The sequence below is a fragment of the Melanerpes formicivorus genome, unplaced genomic scaffold (genome assembly GCF_026170545.1).
Source record: "Melanerpes formicivorus ecotype bairdi unplaced genomic scaffold, bMelFor1.0.p_v2 SCAF_29, whole genome shotgun sequence".
In the NCBI taxonomy this organism is placed as follows: Eukaryota; Metazoa; Chordata; class Aves; order Piciformes; family Picidae; genus Melanerpes; species Melanerpes formicivorus.
Genome location: NW_027142381.1, coordinates 5,576,125 through 5,594,160, shown reverse-complemented (window position 1 = coordinate 5,594,160; position 18,036 = coordinate 5,576,125). Strand labels below are relative to the sequence as shown.

The following is an 18,036-nucleotide window of genomic DNA, read 5'->3' as shown; positions in this document are numbered from 1 at the left end:
GGCCTTTTAACTATTACCCTTATGTTTGTTCTTGAGTTATTTTGAGGTCTGGTCCTAGCACACACCACCAGTTTAGCTCAATGCAATGCTGGTGCCACTGGAACAGAGTGAAGAAAACAGCTCCCTGTGGGTGAAGCATTCATTTGGGAAATAGGAAACACGTTTTTGTACGTGATAAAAAAAAAATAATTAAAAAATGCCTGGGCGCTTTTTTCAGCGTTTTTCTCAGTGAAAACTAAACCTGGGCCTGCGCTGACCCCAAGGCCGGGCGCCGCTCTCGGGGCCCTGGGGTCCAGGCCCGGGTCGCCCGCGCATGCGCGCCTCTGCCTTCCCCTTCTGCGGTGCGCCCCTGGCGCCCGGCGGCGGCGCTACAGCGGTCAGCCCAGCCCCGGCCCAGGAGGGAGGCGGCCGGAGCAAGATGGCGGCGCGAGTGCTGCTGCGGGGGAGCCTGGCGGGAGCCAGCGCCGTGCCGCGTCTCCCGCCCGGCAGCGGCCTGGCCCTCAGGTGAGCCCTGAGGGGGTGAGGCGGGCGGGAGAGGGCCGCCTGGGGAGGCTGGAGACAAAGCCGACGCTGCCCGCGCCTCCCCTCGACCCCGCGGCGGAGGTTTTCCCCCCCCCATTCCCTCCCCTTTTCTGACTGGAAATGGCGCCCCGCTCGCCGGAGCAGGTGACGGGCCGGGCCCGCTGCCCTCCCGTGGGGCGGGGTGTGCGACCTGCTCGGGGTGTCCTTCAAGGTCATGGACGCTAAGGCCAGTCCCTTCCCCACCTTCCTCCAAGTTCGCCCCTGGGCGGGAGCGATGGCCCCGCGGCTGACCCACCGCCTCGCACCCCTGTCCTGCCCCGTCGGGGACGGGGTGCCCGCCGCCACCTGCCGCCTGTCCTCCGGGCTCAGGCTGCAGGGACACTCGATCTCTGCATGCATCAGGGTGCACAGGCACCCCACTGTCACGTATCGCGGAGTGCCGGGCTGCACACCCACCCTGCACACCTTGCTCCTGGTGTCGGGGGTACGGATGCTCTGCTCCCAGATAGCTCTCCAGGATCAGAGTGTACAGCCCCGATGCATCCCAACTCCACCAGGCAGCAGGGTGCACGGCCACCCAGTATCTCATGTCCTCTCTCCTGGGGTGCATGGCTGCACGCACAACACCCCTCGGTGTCGGGATGCACAACCACTCCGTGTTTACAGCGCCAGGCTGTGTCCCTGCCTGACATCCTTGCCTCCCCCGGTGTCAGGGTGCATGGCTGCACACACCAGCATCTTCCCACCTTCATGGTGTGCACATGGACCTCAGCATGTGTGTGCACCCCTTGGGTGTCAGGGCACACGAATCCATACTTCCCTTAGGAGCTGGGCTGTTTGTGCATGTGCATGCAAGCCCCGGGTGTCAGGACAGAGACGCATCCATCGAGTTTTGGGGTGCAGACATTTGCATGCCCACATCTGACGTGTGAAGGGTCAGACACATGGATACACACACAGAGATGTGCACACATGCCTAGGGTGCTGGAGACAAGCTGCAATGGGTCTGTGCACATCTTCACTCCCTTGCTTTGAGACAGGGAAAGCTGCTGCTTCAAGCCTCAGAATGAGCAGCAGCTCCTGTGCAAGCAGCTTTTTACAACAGGAGCGGGGCAGAGGAGATGTCAGGAGATTTTCTGTGCATGTTTGGGTATTTTCTTTTAGTTTCAAATAAACTTTAGACACCTGTATAGATCACAGATCCAAACCTGTCTGTAACATCCAAGTTGTTTTTCTTTCTTTTCCAGGCAGACACGAGTTTCTTCAAAAAATCTAACTATTTGACATGATATCTCCCACTAGTTTATGTTCTGTGCTAAAGCAGAAGCTGAGTGGGATAGAAGTCTTTTCACCATTTGTAATCTAAGCAAGCTACTCGGTGCTAGCCTTTTGTGTTCATAGAACACCAAGAAAGCTAAGCCCGTAGGTAACATTTTGCAGCATGAGAATTTGTTAGCAAAGTCAAGCAGTGCCTCAAGAAAGTGCATGAAAACTGATTAATCCCAGAGAACAAAACAAAAAAAAGTGAAGTGTGATGGTACTTGCATACAGTGGGAGTCATTCTGTGTGCATATTCACACTTTCCTCAGTGGTACTTGGGTTTTGGATCAATTTGAATCCAGCAAGGCCAGGCTGAATGAGGCCTGGAGTGACCTGGTCTGGTGGAAGGTGTCCCTGCCCGTGGCAGGAGGGTTGAAACTCGATGGTATTTTAAGTTCCCTTCCAACCCAAACCACTCTATGAATCTATGAACAGGTATGGTAATAATGTTAAGAAGTTATAAAGCAGATCTTTTGGTGATGGATTAGCTTTGAAAGAATTTGTGGTTGATGCTCACAACTGGCAGGCCAAGGATGTGAATTTACTCCCCTAGTTCTGAGCTCATCTTGGGTGCATAGTGCCCACCCAAGTGAACCAGTGTCACAGTATAACTAAGGTTGGAAATGACCTCGAGGATTGTCGAGTCCAACCTATCAACCAGTTCAGGACTGCCTGATTTGTGGGTGCCTAGGATGACACCAGTCTCTGAGGATGTAGATTAAAAACAAGGCCCCAGCAGCTCAAGCTGGGTGCACTGGCTATCTGTTTTATCAAACTTGGGCTGTTACCATGTTTTATCGTGTGCTGAGTGTGTATTTAGTCATGATTGATTAGTCACACTTCATGGGGAGCTTTACCACTGTAGGGTAAAAGATTTTGCAGAAATGTAAAGCATGACTCACTCCACTGTATTGAAAATTCCCTGTACCTCCAGTTTTGGGTGCAGCTTAACATTCAAGTCATGAGACTCCCCTTACAGCAGAGGAATTGGCTTTTTGGTATTATCCCTGTAACTCCAGCTTACTTTTGCTGCTGATAAAGCTGGTTCACCAATAAAACCCCCAGCAACATAATTCTTGGTCTTTTTAATCTCCAAAATTTGCTGCAAACAATAATCCTCATAGAAAAGAGTTATTAATTTGCTAACTCCATTAATAAAGGGGAGGAAACAGCAGTAGTTTACAGGTCTGAGTTGCAAAAATGAGCACTGCAGGACTGGGATTGGATTCTGTGTCCCAGAGCCCTGTTTGCTGTCCACTGAACATTAGTGCTTATTTTGAGGGAGCTTTTAAAAACCACTTGGATTTATTAGGTCATCTGGAACACTTTGTGTTCCTGTGGCACCTGATGTAGCTGTGACAACCTGTGCCTCACCTCCAGCCAAGATCAGAGATCTCTCTACTCCAGGCAGCTGCCTGCCTTCTATTCTAGCAGCAGCCTTATGATGGACAATGGCCTTTGAAATGCTTGTCCTCAGGAATAGCTGCCTAGCTTGCAGCACAGGACATACTTGTGCATTTGCCTAGGGCCAGAGGAGGCCTCCTTTTCAGTAACTACACCATGAGGTGTTTTTACCAATTACCAAACTGCTTCTTAACTTTGAAGAAGCAGTCCTGGTCATTTCTCTGCTGTGAAACATTTTTCTGCTTCCACAGGGTGAACCAATTCATGATGTTATTTTCAGACACTGGGGCTAGAAGGTTGGTTGTTGAAAACCACTTCTGGTTTGAACTACTTTTGTGTGATGCAGGCAGGCATGTTCTTGAGAGTTTTTTTTCCCAAAGGAAGTTGAGATTTTCTTTCCTTTCCCTCTTTCTTTCTTTTCTTGCCCTCTTTCCTTCTTTTCTTACTGTTCTCCTTTTTTTCTTTTTCCCCCCTTTTTTTTCTTTTTACCTTTTTTCTTTTTTTTTTCTGTGTTTCCCTTTTTTCCTTTCCCCTTTTTTCTTTTTTTCCCTTTCCTTTTTCCCTTTTCCTTTTTCCTTTTCCTTTTTCCCTTTCCCTTTTTCCTTTTTTCCTTTTCCCTTTTTCCTCTTTTCTTTTTTCCCCTTTTCCTTTTTTCCCCTTTTCCTTTTTCCCATTTTCCTTTTCCCCTTTTCCCCTTTTCCCCTTTTCTTCTTTTCCTTTTCTCATTTTCCTTTTCAGCTCCTTTCTTTTTTCCCTTCCTTCCTTCCTTCCTTCCTTCCTTCCTTCCTTCCTTCCTTCCTTCCTTCCTTCCTTCCTTCCTTCCTTCCTTCCTTCCTTCCTTCCTTCCTTCCTTCCTTCCTTCCTTCCTTCCTTCCTTCCTTCCTTCCTTCCTTCCTTCCTTCCTTCCTTCCTTCCTTCCTTCCTTCCTTCCTCCCTCCCTCCCTCCCTCCCTCCCTCCCTCCCTCCCTCCCTCCCTCCCTCCCTCCCCCCTTCCCTTCCCTTCCCTTCCCTTCCCTTCCCTTCCCTTCCCTTCCCTTCCCTTCCCTTCCCTTCCCTTCCCTTCCCTTCCCTTCCCTTCCCTTCCCTTCCCTTCCCTTCCCTTCCCTTCCCTTCCCTTCCCTTCCCTTCCCTTCCCTTCCCTTCCCTTCCCTTCCCTTCCCTTCCCTTCCCTTCCCTTCCCTTCCCTTCCCTTCCCTTCCCTTCCCTTCCCTTCCCTTCCCTTCCCTTCCTTCTCTCCTTCCTTCCCTTCCTTCTCTCCTTCCTTTCCTTCCTTCCTTCCTTTCCTTCCTTCTCTCCTTCCTTTCCTTCCTTCTCTCCTTCCTTTCCTTCCTTCCCTTCCTTTCTTTGCTTTCTTTCCCTTTTTTTGCTTTCATTCCATTCTGTCTTTTTAAATTTTATTTATTTATTCCTTAAATGACTGTCACAGACTTTTGCTATCTGGAAGAGACAGCTTTGTGGCTGAAGATAAAGAGCTATCTTCTGGCTAGTGATTTAGTAGTAATACAGCCAGTAATTCAGGGTGAAAAGTTGAGCTCTGAGACAGGAAAAGGTTTACAGTGCTGCTGTAGTGCCACATTTTTAGTATATCAGAGAAATATTTTAGTATTGCAGCAGAAACCCCATGTCAAAAAGACAAATTGAAGGAAGTGGGTTTTGTGAGAAAGAAGCAAAAACTGTCTGAGTTTGGGGTCCCCTGTCATACCTTGGAGAGAATCAGTTAAACACATCTCGTCCTTCTGCACAGGTTTTGGGGACGGAGGGGTCTTCTCTCAGCTGGAAAAGAGAAGAATAACTCCTTTAGCACATCATTTTCATGAAAGTTTTAATGTTCTGAGCAGTCTGAGGTGTAAAGGGAAGTGGTGGTGTTTTGTAAGTGTGCTTGCAGAAGCTGCATAAAGATTAGATGTAAAAAAGTGAAATTCTTCTGTTTCAGAGAAAGGGAAATGCTGAATGTTGTACAGAGCCGTGGCTCTGTACTCCTCGTGTAGTACGGCTGCCAGAAGGGGGAATTGAGTATTTGCAGGCTGTTTGTTTCCTGCCACTCATCTTTTTTCCCAAATTAGACTTCCAATGTATTATTTTTTTCTCCTGAAAGATGCTTTTTTAGGGCTGTATTTAAGCAACAGAGCAACATATGGCAGTGACTTTCCCCTTCACTCTGTGCACATTCCTCCTTACGCACACTTCTTGCTCTTTTTCGCTCTTCTCTGTGCACGTCAGGACAGACCCAGCTTTCCTGAGCTGACACTTGGTTAAAAAGGAGGTGAATAGGCAGCAAAGCAGCCATCCTCCCATTCCCAGAGTGGAATAGTGCATGGTTAACCGTTGAGCTGTGTGTCTGAAATCTTGGTGGGGAAAGGGCTGCCTTTACCTTCCGGTGAAGGGGCTCAGTGGGAAGTTGTAGCGAGAGGTGTGTATGTGACTGTGTGTTATGATGCTGTTTGCTTTAAACTTGGTTGTGCCTGTCTTCCCTGTGTCGTGAGCATTTTCAAGGCCTGCTCAGTGACAGTATAATGTACTTGTTACTGTGTAGGGGGCTGGTATCTTCAGCTAGCAGACCTCGTGAAGACAGTTGGTTAAAATCACTCTTTGTTCGCAAAGTCGATCCGAGGAAAGATGCTCACTCCAACCTTCTAGCCAAAAGAGAGACCAGCAGTCTGTATAAACTCCAGAGTGAGTGCTATTTTTATATTTAACCTTACCATTTCTTTACTCTCTTCCTGCATTTCTCACCTAATGTTGTTGTTTCAGTTCACAATGTAAAACCAGAATTTCTAGATGCCTACAACAAGCTTTGGTAAGTGTGCCTGTTACTGTTTCCACGTTTTAGGCATGTTGGTTTGATCACAGACTGTTCTGTCCTGAAAATTGGCAAACATCATCACTAGCTGGGGGGTGGGGGTGGAAAAATGCTGCTTTTACTTTCAAGGTGTGATGTGAAATAGATCATATATGATTCCTGGAGAGAGAAGGCAAGAGATACTTTCCTCAGTTACCCCTGTATCTTCCTTCTTGGTGATGTCACTTTCCTCAGCTGCAATTTAGGATGATGCCTTTTATGAAAACACTGGGGATGTTTGTTGGAATAGCTCTCACCCTTCCCATAGTTGTCTTACAATTGCTGGTCCGTGTGTGTAGATCCTGGCACACCAGCACTTCACACTCCAGCTGCTGTAGAGGGATGTGTTGAGTGTTTATTGTCTGCACACAGGGAGGAAAGGGAGAGAACACTGGTAAGTTAGAAAAACAAAAAGGTAGATTTAAAACCCCAGGGATTGGCTTCCTCTCAACTCATCTGTGTCCTTCTACAAAAGTAGAATAGAATAGAATAAACCAGGTTGGAAGAGACCTTCAAGATCATCGCGTCCAACCTATCACCCAACACCACCCAATCAACTAACCCATGTAACCAAGCACCCTGTCAAGTCTCCTCCTGAACACCTCCAGTGACGGCGACTCCACCACCTCCCCAGGCAGCCCATTCCAATAGGCAATCACTCTCTCCGTGTAAAACTTCCTCCTGACCTCCAGCCTGAACTTCCCCTGGCGCAGCCTGAGACTGTGTCCTCTTGTTCTGGTGCTGGCTGCCTGGGAGAAGAGACCAACCTCTGCCTGTTTACAACCTCCCTTCAGGTAGTTGTAGAGAGCAATAAGGTCACCCCTGAGTCTCCTCCTCTCCAGGCTAAGCAGCCCCAGCTCCCTCAGTCTCTCCTCATAGGGCTTGTGTTCCAAGCCCCTCACTAACTTCGTTGCCCTTCTCTGGACTCGCTCCAGCAAGTCAACATCAAGTCAAGATCTACTAAAGAGCTGGGCAAATCCATGGATAGGATCTTGGCAGTGGGGTGATACCCTCCAAAGGGAGCAGGACTGTTAAGGGATTTCCAAAAGGTTACAGTTTGATAAAATGTATGAATTAGTAGCATTTAAAATTTACTACTTCAAAGATGAAATTGCAGAGATATTAGTCCTGTTGTGCCCACACCATCACTCCTCTGTGAACTGCCTTTTCCAGAGCTGTGTGTTTAAATTTGGAAGTGCAGTGAGCCTCATGTCTCACCTTGTCATATAATGAAGCATACTTAGCATAATAATACCCAGTTTTTATAGTGTGATGTATTGATGAGAACACCAGCTGGGCTGGAGGGTGGGAAAGTCCACAGCTCCTAGTTCATGTCCTCAACTCTGTTACTACTTGGCTGCCCAGTCATGGGTAGGGCAGCTGACTTCTCTGTGACTTTGTGTTCAGCTTTGAAATGGGCCTAGATAGCCCAAAAGTTTCCTTGCTGTACAAACACAGAAGTGCACATGCACTCATGAGGTATTTTTAGCTTTGTTGTTTAAAAGAATCAATACACAGAGAAGCACAATTAGCATTCAGAAAGCTTTCTGTTTAAGAGCTTCATATAAACATGTCCAGCTACCCAAGACAGGGAACCACTTCTCCACATTATCTCCTGAGCTTCCTGAATGTTGAGTGAAAGCAGAGGCTTTCATTTTCAAGAGAAAGAAACTGCTGCTAGCCATCAGATGAAGGATTTGTGGTTAGATTTATCCCTTCCAAACCGAAGCAAATTTGAGTCTTCCAGGGAAGGAGAAAAGAATTAGAGTAATTAAAAAAACCCCAAACCCTAAGTCTCTGAATTTCCCTTCTTCTTCTCCCTGAATTAAAGATGAAAAGATCAATTTCTTACTCTGTATCAAATCAGAATGAGGATTAGTCAGCATTAATTCCTTGTTCTGTATCAAATCAGAATGAGGGTTAGTCAGCATGTGGAAAGAGAACTAATTAATGAAGACAATTAAAAAAACACTTCATGAATTGCTGTGGTTAGGGACACCCCTTCTGAAGAATTAGGAGCAGTTGGGTTTAGAAGGGAGAAAGCTGGGTGTTCATAAGGTATTCTGTGTGGGGGTTTGCCTCTCATTTGCAGCATTTTAGGGTTATTGTGTTGATTTAACCTTCCCATTTAAAGATGCCTTTCTAGGATCTCATTGTGCTTTGCAAAAATGAACTGATGGTGAAACCTCCTTGCAAACAGCCTTGGAGAGTCAGGGTGTTATTTACACTGTGCAGTGAGAAATCTTGAGGCACAAATTGGTGATGAGTTTTGCTCAAGGTCACCTGGAGAGTCAGTGGCAGAATCCAGAGGGAACACTCACACTGAATGATTTTTCAGCCCAAGATCAGCCTGCTGCCTAATACTTGATACTGTGCAAAGACTCACTGAGCCAAACTGAGAGGAGGTTTTCAGGAAGAAGAAAATACACTGAAATGCAAAGTTCAACCAGACTAATTGACTGACAGTGCCTCAACCAAGCTGACAGGCAGTAAAACTGAATTCCCTGATGGTAATGTAGGCCACTTGAATGAAAGTATAACAAACATAGTAGAAATACTGGAAACAGTCACACAAATTATGTGTCAGAGGTATGTTTAAGGCAGTTCCACTGTGTGCTTTCACAGGGAAGTTGCCTCAAGCTAAACCCACTTTCTCAAACGGTGGAAAGCAATCAGGCTTCACACTCTGCAGTGCAACCATCATTTGGTCTCTCCAAATACCTGGGTTTATTCATTCAGCCCACAGAATTAATAGCACTGTCATTGGTACAGAAGGCTGTTCTTGCCTGGTTTTGTTTCTACCTCCCTTGATTAAGAAATGCTTTTGCTAAAGCAGATCACCCCTGTAGTTGGGCTGCACTTTCTGTAAGTGGGATTTCCTAGTATGTATTTTCCTCGCCTGTTGGATCACCTTTTAGGTGCTAGATGTGGTTTGTTGCATCAAAACAAATTCTCCCATGCTGTGTGCCTGTCAGAGAGCCTAAGAAATGGTAACACTTACCTGAATTTTTCACAGTCTTGTAGCCATCTTTCCCCTGTGTAGCAGATCTTTGTGTTTCAGCTTTTCTCTTCTGAAAAGTAGAGCTTGGGACATTTTTTTTGGGGGGGTGCCATAAATGCTAAACGTGTGGTGATTTGTTATACATTATCAACTGTAGCCTCCCTGAAGGCAATGCAACATAGTGTCTGTATTCCTTGTTTTCAAGTCAAGAGGTGCTGCCAAAGATTCATGAAGAAAAACACTACCCATGTGCACTGGTGGGGACTTGGAACACGTGGTACGGAGAGCAAGATCAGGCTGGTAGGAGATAGAAGTACAACAGAATGTAAAACCATACAAGTGAAACGTGTGCTTGGCAGGTTTCTTCTCTTTAAATCATCTCTGTTGACAGTAAAACCTTGAGCAATGTATCCAGTGAGGGTGTGTGTGCATCAGTTATCAATCCCTGCATTAACATGTACAGTGCTTGCTTTTTTGTCTTGGTGTTTGGCAGTAAAGCATTTAACTCCTGAAATCTGTCCTATTGGTAATGCACTTCTAGCTGGTAGATGAGCAGTGGGGGGGGGGAAATGCTTCTGAAATGTGGTCCTGTCATATTTTGTGGACACAGGTCACAGTGTAAAGGTTTACAACAGCAGAGTTTGCCTTGCACTGGCCAGTGTAAAAGCTTAGGAGGAGAAGATTTCTGTTTGTCTTCATCCTGCTTCACTCTGCAGGTTGAAAATATACTGGGACTAGACATCAGTGGAGAGCTGCTACAGAGGGAACTGCAAAAAGTAGTGTAGACAGAAAAGCTGAAAAGCTTCCTGGGTTCTGGGAAGTTGGAGGAAAGGGAAGCCACACATACAGAGTGGGGTAAAAAAACAAAAGTCAAAATGAATGTCAGTGCTTCCTTGTTGAAGAATATGCTCATGTACTCATGTACTCATGAATTGTTCCTGCATTCACAGCATATTGAAATAGCAACACTAAGCAGATGTGAGGAAATAGCAACAGATAAACCAAACAACACCTGAGAATCAATCCTGAAAGTCAAAGGGAAATTGGGGAATGAAGACAGCTGAGATTTTCTTAGCCAAGGCTCTTTGGTCGCCTGCGTAACACATAAACACTGACTGTCTCTGTCATTGTATCCATAGCCTGCCTCAAAGATTTTACTGCCACAGTTCTAGCAGTGTAATAAAGCAGATTATGGGGTTTGGACTTGTTCAATACCTGTGCCCATTAATATTAAGTGGAGATATTGAATTTGCCCTGAGGATGAGGCAGCAGAAGCAGGCACACTAGCTGAATTGGCTCTTGCAGTGAAGTGCCTTACATTAGGCTTATTTTTCTCTCTTGGAAAAGGCACAGGGCTGCCCTAGAGGAGAGAAAATAACACTTGTGACTCTTTGAGGTGATATATCGTTGCCTTGAGATACAAATAAATCTTGTTAGGACTTATTAAAGGGATTTGTTATGATTTCTTAAAGAGAGACTGCTTTGGAGAAACTCAAAGCTGTTCTGAAGTTGTTGGTTTTTTATGGGGGAAATCCTAGCAATTACAATAACTCCAGCATGTTTAGATGACCTTCTGCTTTATTTAATGCAATGCTCACCTCAGAAATAACATTTGCATCATTTTCATGTGCTGCAGAAAGTGTGCTGCTCTTTGTGCTTGAGTAATTTGCTGAACTTAAAAAAAACAGTCTACCCCTGTGTTGCCCTTAGATGAAATCCAAACCACATTGCTGGAATTAAGTCATCCTCTTAAACTGAATCTCGGTCTCGGCGATAAAGCCATCACATTTTACTAGCCCAGCAACAAAAAAAGTCCTTTCAGAAATGTCCCTGTTACCTTTAGAGCTGGCTGCAAAATTTCCCAAGAGAACCCTTGTCAAGAAGCAGATGATTCCATTATCCTTAGCAAGTTCCAATGTGCAGCAGTGCATTCTTTAGGGAAAATCTCTTTTTAAACCTGCTTTCTTTTCCTTGTCTAATTCTGTAGTATGAGGAGCATTGTTTTTACTGTGCTAGTCCATTAGATTTAACACTGATCTGTGACATCCCTTAAAATAGGCTTCCTTTATTTTTTCTGTTGCAGTTCATCTGTGGAGATATGAGGGAGGTTACCCAGCTCTCAATGATGTCATGAATAAACTCCGTCAAAATAAGGTACATTGTGTTGGGTTGGTTAGAATTGGTTCTTTCACTCAGGAAAGGACAAAAAGCAGCCCCTGCACATTTGGATACCCAACCTTGACTTTAATATTTCATCACTGCCTGTATAAACTCTTTGGAAAAGGATTTCTTCTCCTGTTCAGAAATATCAAGAGTTTAATACCTGAATATTTTATGGAACATTTGCACTTAACATGGCACTTGCTTTTTAACATTCCAGGGGAATCTGCAGGGATTGGTGGGACTCTGGGATAGGCTGCCCAGAGAGGTTGTGGATGCCTCCTCCCTCGGGGTGTTCAAGGCCAGGCTGGATGAGGCCTTGAACAGCCAGGTCTAGTTGAGAGGTGTCCCTGCCCATGGCAGGAAGGTTGGAGCAGATGATCTCTAAGGTCCCTTCCAGCCTAAAGCCATTCTGTTATTTTACAGCTTAAAGGATTTCAGTGTCCCAAAACCAAAAATGAGAGTGGTGAGGCTCTGGAAGATGTTACCCAGAGAAGTTGTAGAGACTCCAATCCTGGAAGTGTTCAAACCCAGGCTGGATTTGGCCTTGAGCAACCTGGTTTAGTAGGAGGCGTCCCTCTTTGTGGCAGGGAGGTGGGAACTAGCTGGTATTTAAGGTCTCTTCCAACCCAAACCATTCTGTGATTCTATGATTCTGTGAAAGTAGCACTAAAAAAACCTCTGTCTAAGCCCCTGGATGTTACACTGCTGTGTGTTGGTGAAACCTAATCCCCAGTTTGACAGTGACCACGTTGCTGTTTTAGGAGTTCACAGAGTTCCGCAAGGAAAGAGGTAACATGCTTCTGTCCCGCAAGAACCAGTTGCTGTTGGAGTTTAGCTTCTGGAATGAACCTGTTCCCAGAGAGGGGCCTAATATTTATGAACTGAGATCCTATCAACTTAGAGTAAGTTTAAATTTTCCTTTTTCTTTCCTTTTTGGTTTTTTTTGGGTTCAGCTCTACGCTGTCGTAAAATGTTCAAAGAGCCTTTGTGCAGCGGCGATGGAAAGCAGACCTCAGCTTTAAAATCTAGTTCTTATCAAAGCTGGTGTCTGAGGCACTGTTGCTCTCACAAAGTGTGGGGTCCAAAATGAAGGCAGGCCCCAACAAGATGCTAACATCTGCAGGGTTGAAAGCCTTGTGTTTTCGTTTGAGGGCAGCTTCAGGCAAATGACTTAAGAGGCAAGACAGTAAGTAAACAGAGCCATTACAGCCGGTTCGAATATGCTTATCACTTGAAGGAAGTGATTTGGTTAATACTCAGTGCTCTCCATACAGCAAGTGTGGTGAAAATTGGCCAAGTATTCTAACTTCTTGAAACTCCACTTTTAACAGTCTGTTTTCTTTTTGTAGCCTGGAACAATGATTGAGTGGGGAAATTACTGGTAAGTGTTTCTTCAGCACTTGCCTTCTGTTTGAGAGGTGTGTGTTTAAAAATCACAAAGTGGAGGTGGCAGAACGGTACCAAAGCATTTCAGTCACCCAGCTGATGGCCTGCTTTGGTGCTTATGCAACTTGCAAGATAGCTCTTTGACCTTTAATTTAGGCTTTGAGGACAGAAAGAGGAATTCTGTCTGCAGACAACATTGTGGGCTCTGTGGTTTGGCTTTCCTTCACATAACCCTTTTAGTTGGCTGTAACACAGCAGAAACCATTTATTTTCAGCAGCAAGCACTGCTTAGTGCAGGGTGGTGATTAACTCCTCCAGAGCATGTTGATCTTTTACAACTGTCACAAGACCACTAAAAGCTGGCTAACTTCTAGTTTAAATAAGCAATTCTTGGCTCTTTTAATCTTTAAAAGTCAAGTTGCTCCTTAAGAAGCTGTTGAGCAGCACATTTGTATCTTAAACCATAGGTTAAAAGCATGTGAGACAGTCTCCTGTGGAGTATATACTTCTGGTTCTGTCTTATTTAAAACCAGTTTAAGCTCCTTTTAATACACATGCACTGTCCTTGAAGTTCTGCTGGATGACAATTAAGCAATTTGGAGTGGTTTTAAGTCATTTTGACAAAGATGAGGGCTTGGCTTTTCAGCTGTGCTGTTGCCATTGATGGCTTTTATTTAATGACAGCCATCTAAATAAAGTGACTTTAGAGTATTTATAGAACAGGCACAGCCAAACCAATCTGGTTTAGTAGATGCAGCAGATTTCTAGGTAGGAGAAACACTGATTTTATTTACACAACAAATGATGGAATGCTACCCAGGACAGCTGCACAGCAAAGCTGCATGTGAATAAAAAAAAGCTGGATTCCCCCTACCACAAAATGTGTAGTGAATGAGCGTGGCAAAGACAACAGAACTGCAGCTCAAGGGTTTACTTTTAGAACAACCTGCTGTGAAAACATCCTGCCACTTTACACTGCTCCAGCAGTTGACTTTATGCTGAATCTGATGCTGAGGAATGATTCATGCCCAGTCCAGGCAAACTGTGAGCCTCTCCTTTTAACTCATTCTAACTCACCTCTAGGTCCGTTTTAATTAGTCGGAGCTGGAAAGCAGTGTCTTGCAGATTTTCTTTCTGATTTAAATTGCTGAGGTGTACTGCAAGTGCTGTTTACCAGTTTGGCTTCCTTTCAGATCTTTCCATGATCTATTTCCTCACCCAGACCTGCTGTGGTTCATGGCTGCTTTGCTCTTTCGCAGGGCTCGTGCTATTCGCTTCCGACAGGATAACAACGAGGCAGTTGGAGGATTTTTCTCCCAGATTGGACAGCTGTATATGGTTCATCACCTTTGGGGTAAATTTGTGTTCTCTGCTTTTTTTTCTTTTAATCTCACTCAAACAGCCCCTAACTGATTGTTGACTTTGCTCAGGAGGCTTTTTTTTTTCCCCCCAAAAGGCAGAGGAATGTTTTAAAAGGGCTTTCTAGTTTGACATCAACAGTGATGATTTTCCTAATCACTCTGTAGGTTCTTCAAACAAGCAAGCAGAGCACTTCATGTGTCGTTCTCTTGCCATCAACAGTTTCTCTTGGCCCTTTCTTATTAGGGACTGCTTGTTTGCTTGCAATATCATAAGCATGCCAAGCCACATCCTGCCATCTCTTTTCTCCATCCCCATTCATGCTCAAGGCAGGTTTTACAGTTTAGTTTCAAGCAGCACATGCACCACACCTACAAAAAGGAAAGTCATGCATTTATTTACATTACTACAGTGAAGTGGTTTGGCTTCCTCTCTGTGTTAGTCTCCACAGATGCTTAGCTGCTTTGCATGTTAGGGTTGTTACAACTTGACAGTTGCAACTGTCTAATACTCAGTTTAGAGAACATGCAGTTTTATCTTCACATCTCAACCATTCAGAATACTCTATTCCAGCATTAGAAATCTGATACCACTCAGGCATTCCTGTTCTCTGTTGCATTATCTGTCTTACCTGTGTCTAAGACATTCTCTCTCTTCCCCAGTTCCTTCTTTTTGCACTGGTTTGGGAGCTTTTCTCTTTTGTGGAGAAGAACTTCAGATTTTTTGTCTTCCCAGTGTTGGCAGCCTCCTGATTGTGCACCAGAAGTGCATTCATGTGGAGAAGAAGTTCCTTCTAAGCTTTGTGTTTGTTGTTTTCTCTCACCAGCTTACAAAGATCTCCAGACCAGAGAAGATATAAGGAATGCTGCCTGGCATAAACCTGGCTGGGATGAGCTAGTCTATTACACAGGTAACCTATTAACTTCATTGGAATGCTGGTGGCAAACGTTTGTGCAGGTCATCATTTTTGTTCTTGGGTGTATTTCACATGATAAAGAGTTCTGTATCTCTGCTGTGTCTGTCTGTGGGTCCATTTTTCTGCTGGCAGGGAAAGGAGGGACATTTCCCTGAGCTGTAAAGTGAGTTTTGCAGTTGATTATACAAACTAGGCAAAGTTGCCTAGTTGGTAAAAAATTGCTACTTTAATAGTAGAGCTTCATGCAAGCACCTCTCCTGTTGGACAACAGATGTGTGCAAAGGTGTTGGGGAAGATCTGTACTTTCACATAAAGGTTGAAGTTTGCCTGCAGAAATGTAGGGAGTCAGTAGTGGCATTTATCTGTGTACTAAATGATTCCCTCTAACAGCTCATGAAATACAGGAGCCTTGTTAAATGTGTTCCTCTGAAAAGGGAATTTAGACTTTGGAACTAGAAGCCAGGAGGTCTTTGACATCAGGGATAGCTTTCAGAGCAAAACTCAGCAAAGTGTGCTAAGCACCTCAGATTCTGGCTTCCAATAGGGTACATTTCAAAGGAAGTATACCAGAAAAAATATCAAACAGCTTTCCATTGTGGTGAAAAGGCAGAGCAGTGTTTGCCTTCAAAAGAGCAGACAGATGACATTAAAAATGACTTGGGCTCAAAACTGCTCTGCTTCAGTCACAGAATGCTGGTGGTTACTGATGACTTGGCATGCACTGGCTGGGAGGGTAATTTGAAGGCAATGATAGCTGTTCAAACTGAGTGTGCAGACCTGCTAATGAGCTCTCTTAGTGAAATTAAACCCTGTCTCCATTTTTATTTTCAGTGCCCCTTATTCAGGAAATGGAGTCCAGGATCATGATACCATTGAAGATTTCTCCACTTCAGTAAAGTCACTGAATTTACTTGTGCCTACATAGATAAAGTGACAAGTATTTGTCTTAAATTAATTTATGGTATACATTGTATATCATAGTCTGAAATATAAAAGTACTGTATTGAGCTTATAAAAAGAGACCTCTTTTCTTCAGAACCTAAAGACCTTTTGCTCTTAGGATTGTACCAGGAAAAAAAAAACCAACCCAAGAAATACAGAGCTGGGATTAAAAGGTTGGTTAACTGAAAACAAGTGCAAAAGAGATCCATGAGTTCTTCTGGCAGACAGCTTCTTGGGTGAGGTATGGCAGACAGCATTTAATTCTTCTGTTACACAGACAGTGCTGAGAGTTCAGCAGCAGAATGAGTGATAGAGTTGCTGAGGCCTTTCTGTGGCGTTACACTGACTGAAAATGTTAGAGCCCTGCAGCCTTCAGGCAGTTTGGGAATACATCCAGCTGTTCTAGCAGGCCTGAAATCAGTAAGCAGCTCTTAATTGACAAATGGGCAGTCATTTACTGAGGCTCATAGTGTTTATCAGGTGGTAGCTTATGGCCAGAGTGGGGGTCTTCTGTTTGCAGGGACTCTGAAGGCTGTGCTGAAGCTAATGGCACACGTGTGTAGGTATCTACAGCTGGAATGAATCCTGTGAGCCATAACCTGTGCTGTTCAAAGAGATCCTGACAAGATGTGGTTGTGTCTGAGCATTCTGCAGGGGATCAAGTTCAGTGAAACACCTTTATCTCTGCAAATAACTTGGAGGTCTGGGAAAAGGGGTTTAATTTAATAAGCAATTGTGACTTCAGACATATGCTTGGTCAGGTGTTTCACTTACTGTACAGTAGGTACTTCTGAATTGATGTGTGAAACTGGAGCATGTTGAGTCAATAGGATTGGCATAAAGTGGTGTACCCATTATGTCCAGTTCTATTTTGGTTTCACTTTTTAGACTAGGCTATTTCAAACACTTTTGGTGTCTGCAATGATGTGAACATCCTGTTAAGTGCAAATAATATTCTCTCTTTCAAGTGGCTACAGTGTAACATACAGAATGTACAAACCAGTTCCTGAATGTCCACTTTGTACATTTCAATGAGTTTTCAGGAAGAGCATAGCAGTCAATAAAATCCTTTTAATTTTCACATTTTGCTGGTACCTCCTCTGTATTGCACCACTGGTGTTTTCTCTCAGCTTGCAGGGCTTACTATGAATGATGTGAATCATTTCACAGACTATTTCAGCTTAGCCAACATCACTCTTCTGTGTCAGGGCCAGCATTTCCCAGCTTTCTGCTCTTCTGCTCCAAAATGAGTTCACAATATCTCCATTACATCTCATTTTGCTAAGTGTTCTAGAGGCCATAAGTGCTGTGGTGATAAATACCAAATAGGTTTTCAGTTCAATTTCCCTCCACACATTATGCTTAGTTGCTCAGGTCTGATTTCTCCTCTTCTTCCCAGGTGAAGTTTCCCATGGGGGTTTCTCCCTCTTGCCTTTGCTTGAATTTCATCTTCAACAAAGTCAATATTTCATCTGATTTCTTGGCTGTGAATTTCCCTCCTGTGGCTAAGTGCTTACAAAATTTTACTCAGTAAAATCCTGTACTCTAGTAGCTTCATGTTCTCAGCTTACTCAGTGCACCAAGCACCTTCAGCTGTTCCTTCTTGTAACTCAGTCATGAGCAGTCCTGTCATCTGGGGCTGTCTTTATTCCCAGACTTTTGGGACTACTGTTGAGCTGAAAAAGGGATGACAATATCAGCTTCCAGTCCTTGTTATTCCTCCCAGTATCCTCCCATGTTTGTTGTTCCTAAAGAATTATGCTTGTCACTTACCCTCCATAACCAGCAAGTTGAGTCAGGGACTAAAGGCAGAAATCATTTTTGGAGTTGGGAGGTTTTAGTGGGTTCTGATGCAATCTGTGTTCCTTACTTCCAGCCAGGAGCCCTGAGAACTAAATTCACTCAGCCAGAGCTCGTGGTTAAGGCCCATGAAGTTTTGCATGAATAAAAGAACTCTAAGGAATTTAAAGTGGACATTCTGCAGGGTGGCCACAGAGCACAAGACTCTTCTCCTCTCTTTAGAGGTCTGAATTCCCACTAGTGGTGCTATCATGTATTACAAGTGTGCCTTCTGTTAGTAGTTACAGATAACGATGTAAACTCAACGAGCACAGCACAGGAGAGAAATCAGTAATGCCAGGCTCCTCTTGCTTCCCTTGGCCTGAGCCCTTTCTGAAGTTGGGT

At 44.6% G+C, this 18,036-nt stretch overlaps 1 protein-coding gene and 1 long non-coding RNA gene across 4 annotated transcripts; one reads left to right on the top strand and one right to left on the bottom strand.

The window, feature by feature from the left end:
• Positions 1 to 381: 381 nt before the first annotated feature.
• Positions 382 to 16,933, top strand: NIPSNAP2 (nipsnap homolog 2). Of its 2 annotated transcripts, XM_068154673.1 has the most exons (10): positions 383 to 504; positions 5,780 to 5,919; positions 5,998 to 6,043; positions 9,292 to 9,386; positions 11,170 to 11,240; positions 12,011 to 12,151; positions 12,599 to 12,630; positions 13,895 to 13,989; positions 14,821 to 14,904; positions 15,742 to 16,933. In XM_068154673.1, exons 1-10 carry the CDS (start codon positions 419 to 421, stop codon positions 15,804 to 15,806), a joined length of 855 nt encoding a protein of 284 aa, XP_068010774.1. In that variant the 5' UTR covers positions 383 to 418; the 3' UTR covers positions 15,807 to 16,933. The 2 variants fall into 2 exon arrangements, with proteins under 2 accessions (XP_068010775.1, XP_068010774.1); XM_068154674.1 differs by lacking the exons at positions 5,998 to 6,043; positions 9,292 to 9,386 and having other exon boundaries at positions 382 to 504.
• Positions 4,500 to 14,827, bottom strand: LOC137449307 (uncharacterized). 2 transcript variants are annotated; one of them, XR_010989349.1, is made up of 4 exons: positions 14,626 to 14,827; positions 9,087 to 14,365; positions 6,363 to 6,447; positions 4,500 to 5,019 (listed from the first exon to the last, which is right to left on the bottom strand). It is a non-coding gene; the product is annotated as an uncharacterized lncRNA (long non-coding RNA). The 2 variants fall into 2 exon arrangements; XR_010989348.1 differs by having other exon boundaries at positions 4,500 to 6,447.
• Positions 16,934 to 18,036: the final 1,103 nt, after the last annotated feature.

Coding starts and splice junctions, on each gene's coding strand:
- NIPSNAP2 (XM_068154673.1), top strand. CDS start 419: ATGGCGGCGCGAGTGCTGCTGCGGGGGAGCCTGGCGGGAGCCAGCGCC. Junction 9,387..11,169: donor CGGAGAGCAAGATCAGGCTG/GTAGGAGATAGA, acceptor TTTCTGTTGCAG/TTCATCTGTGGAGATATGAG. Junction 12,631..13,894: donor ATTGAGTGGGGAAATTACTG/GTAAGTGTTTCT, acceptor GCTCTTTCGCAG/GGCTCGTGCTATTCGCTTCC.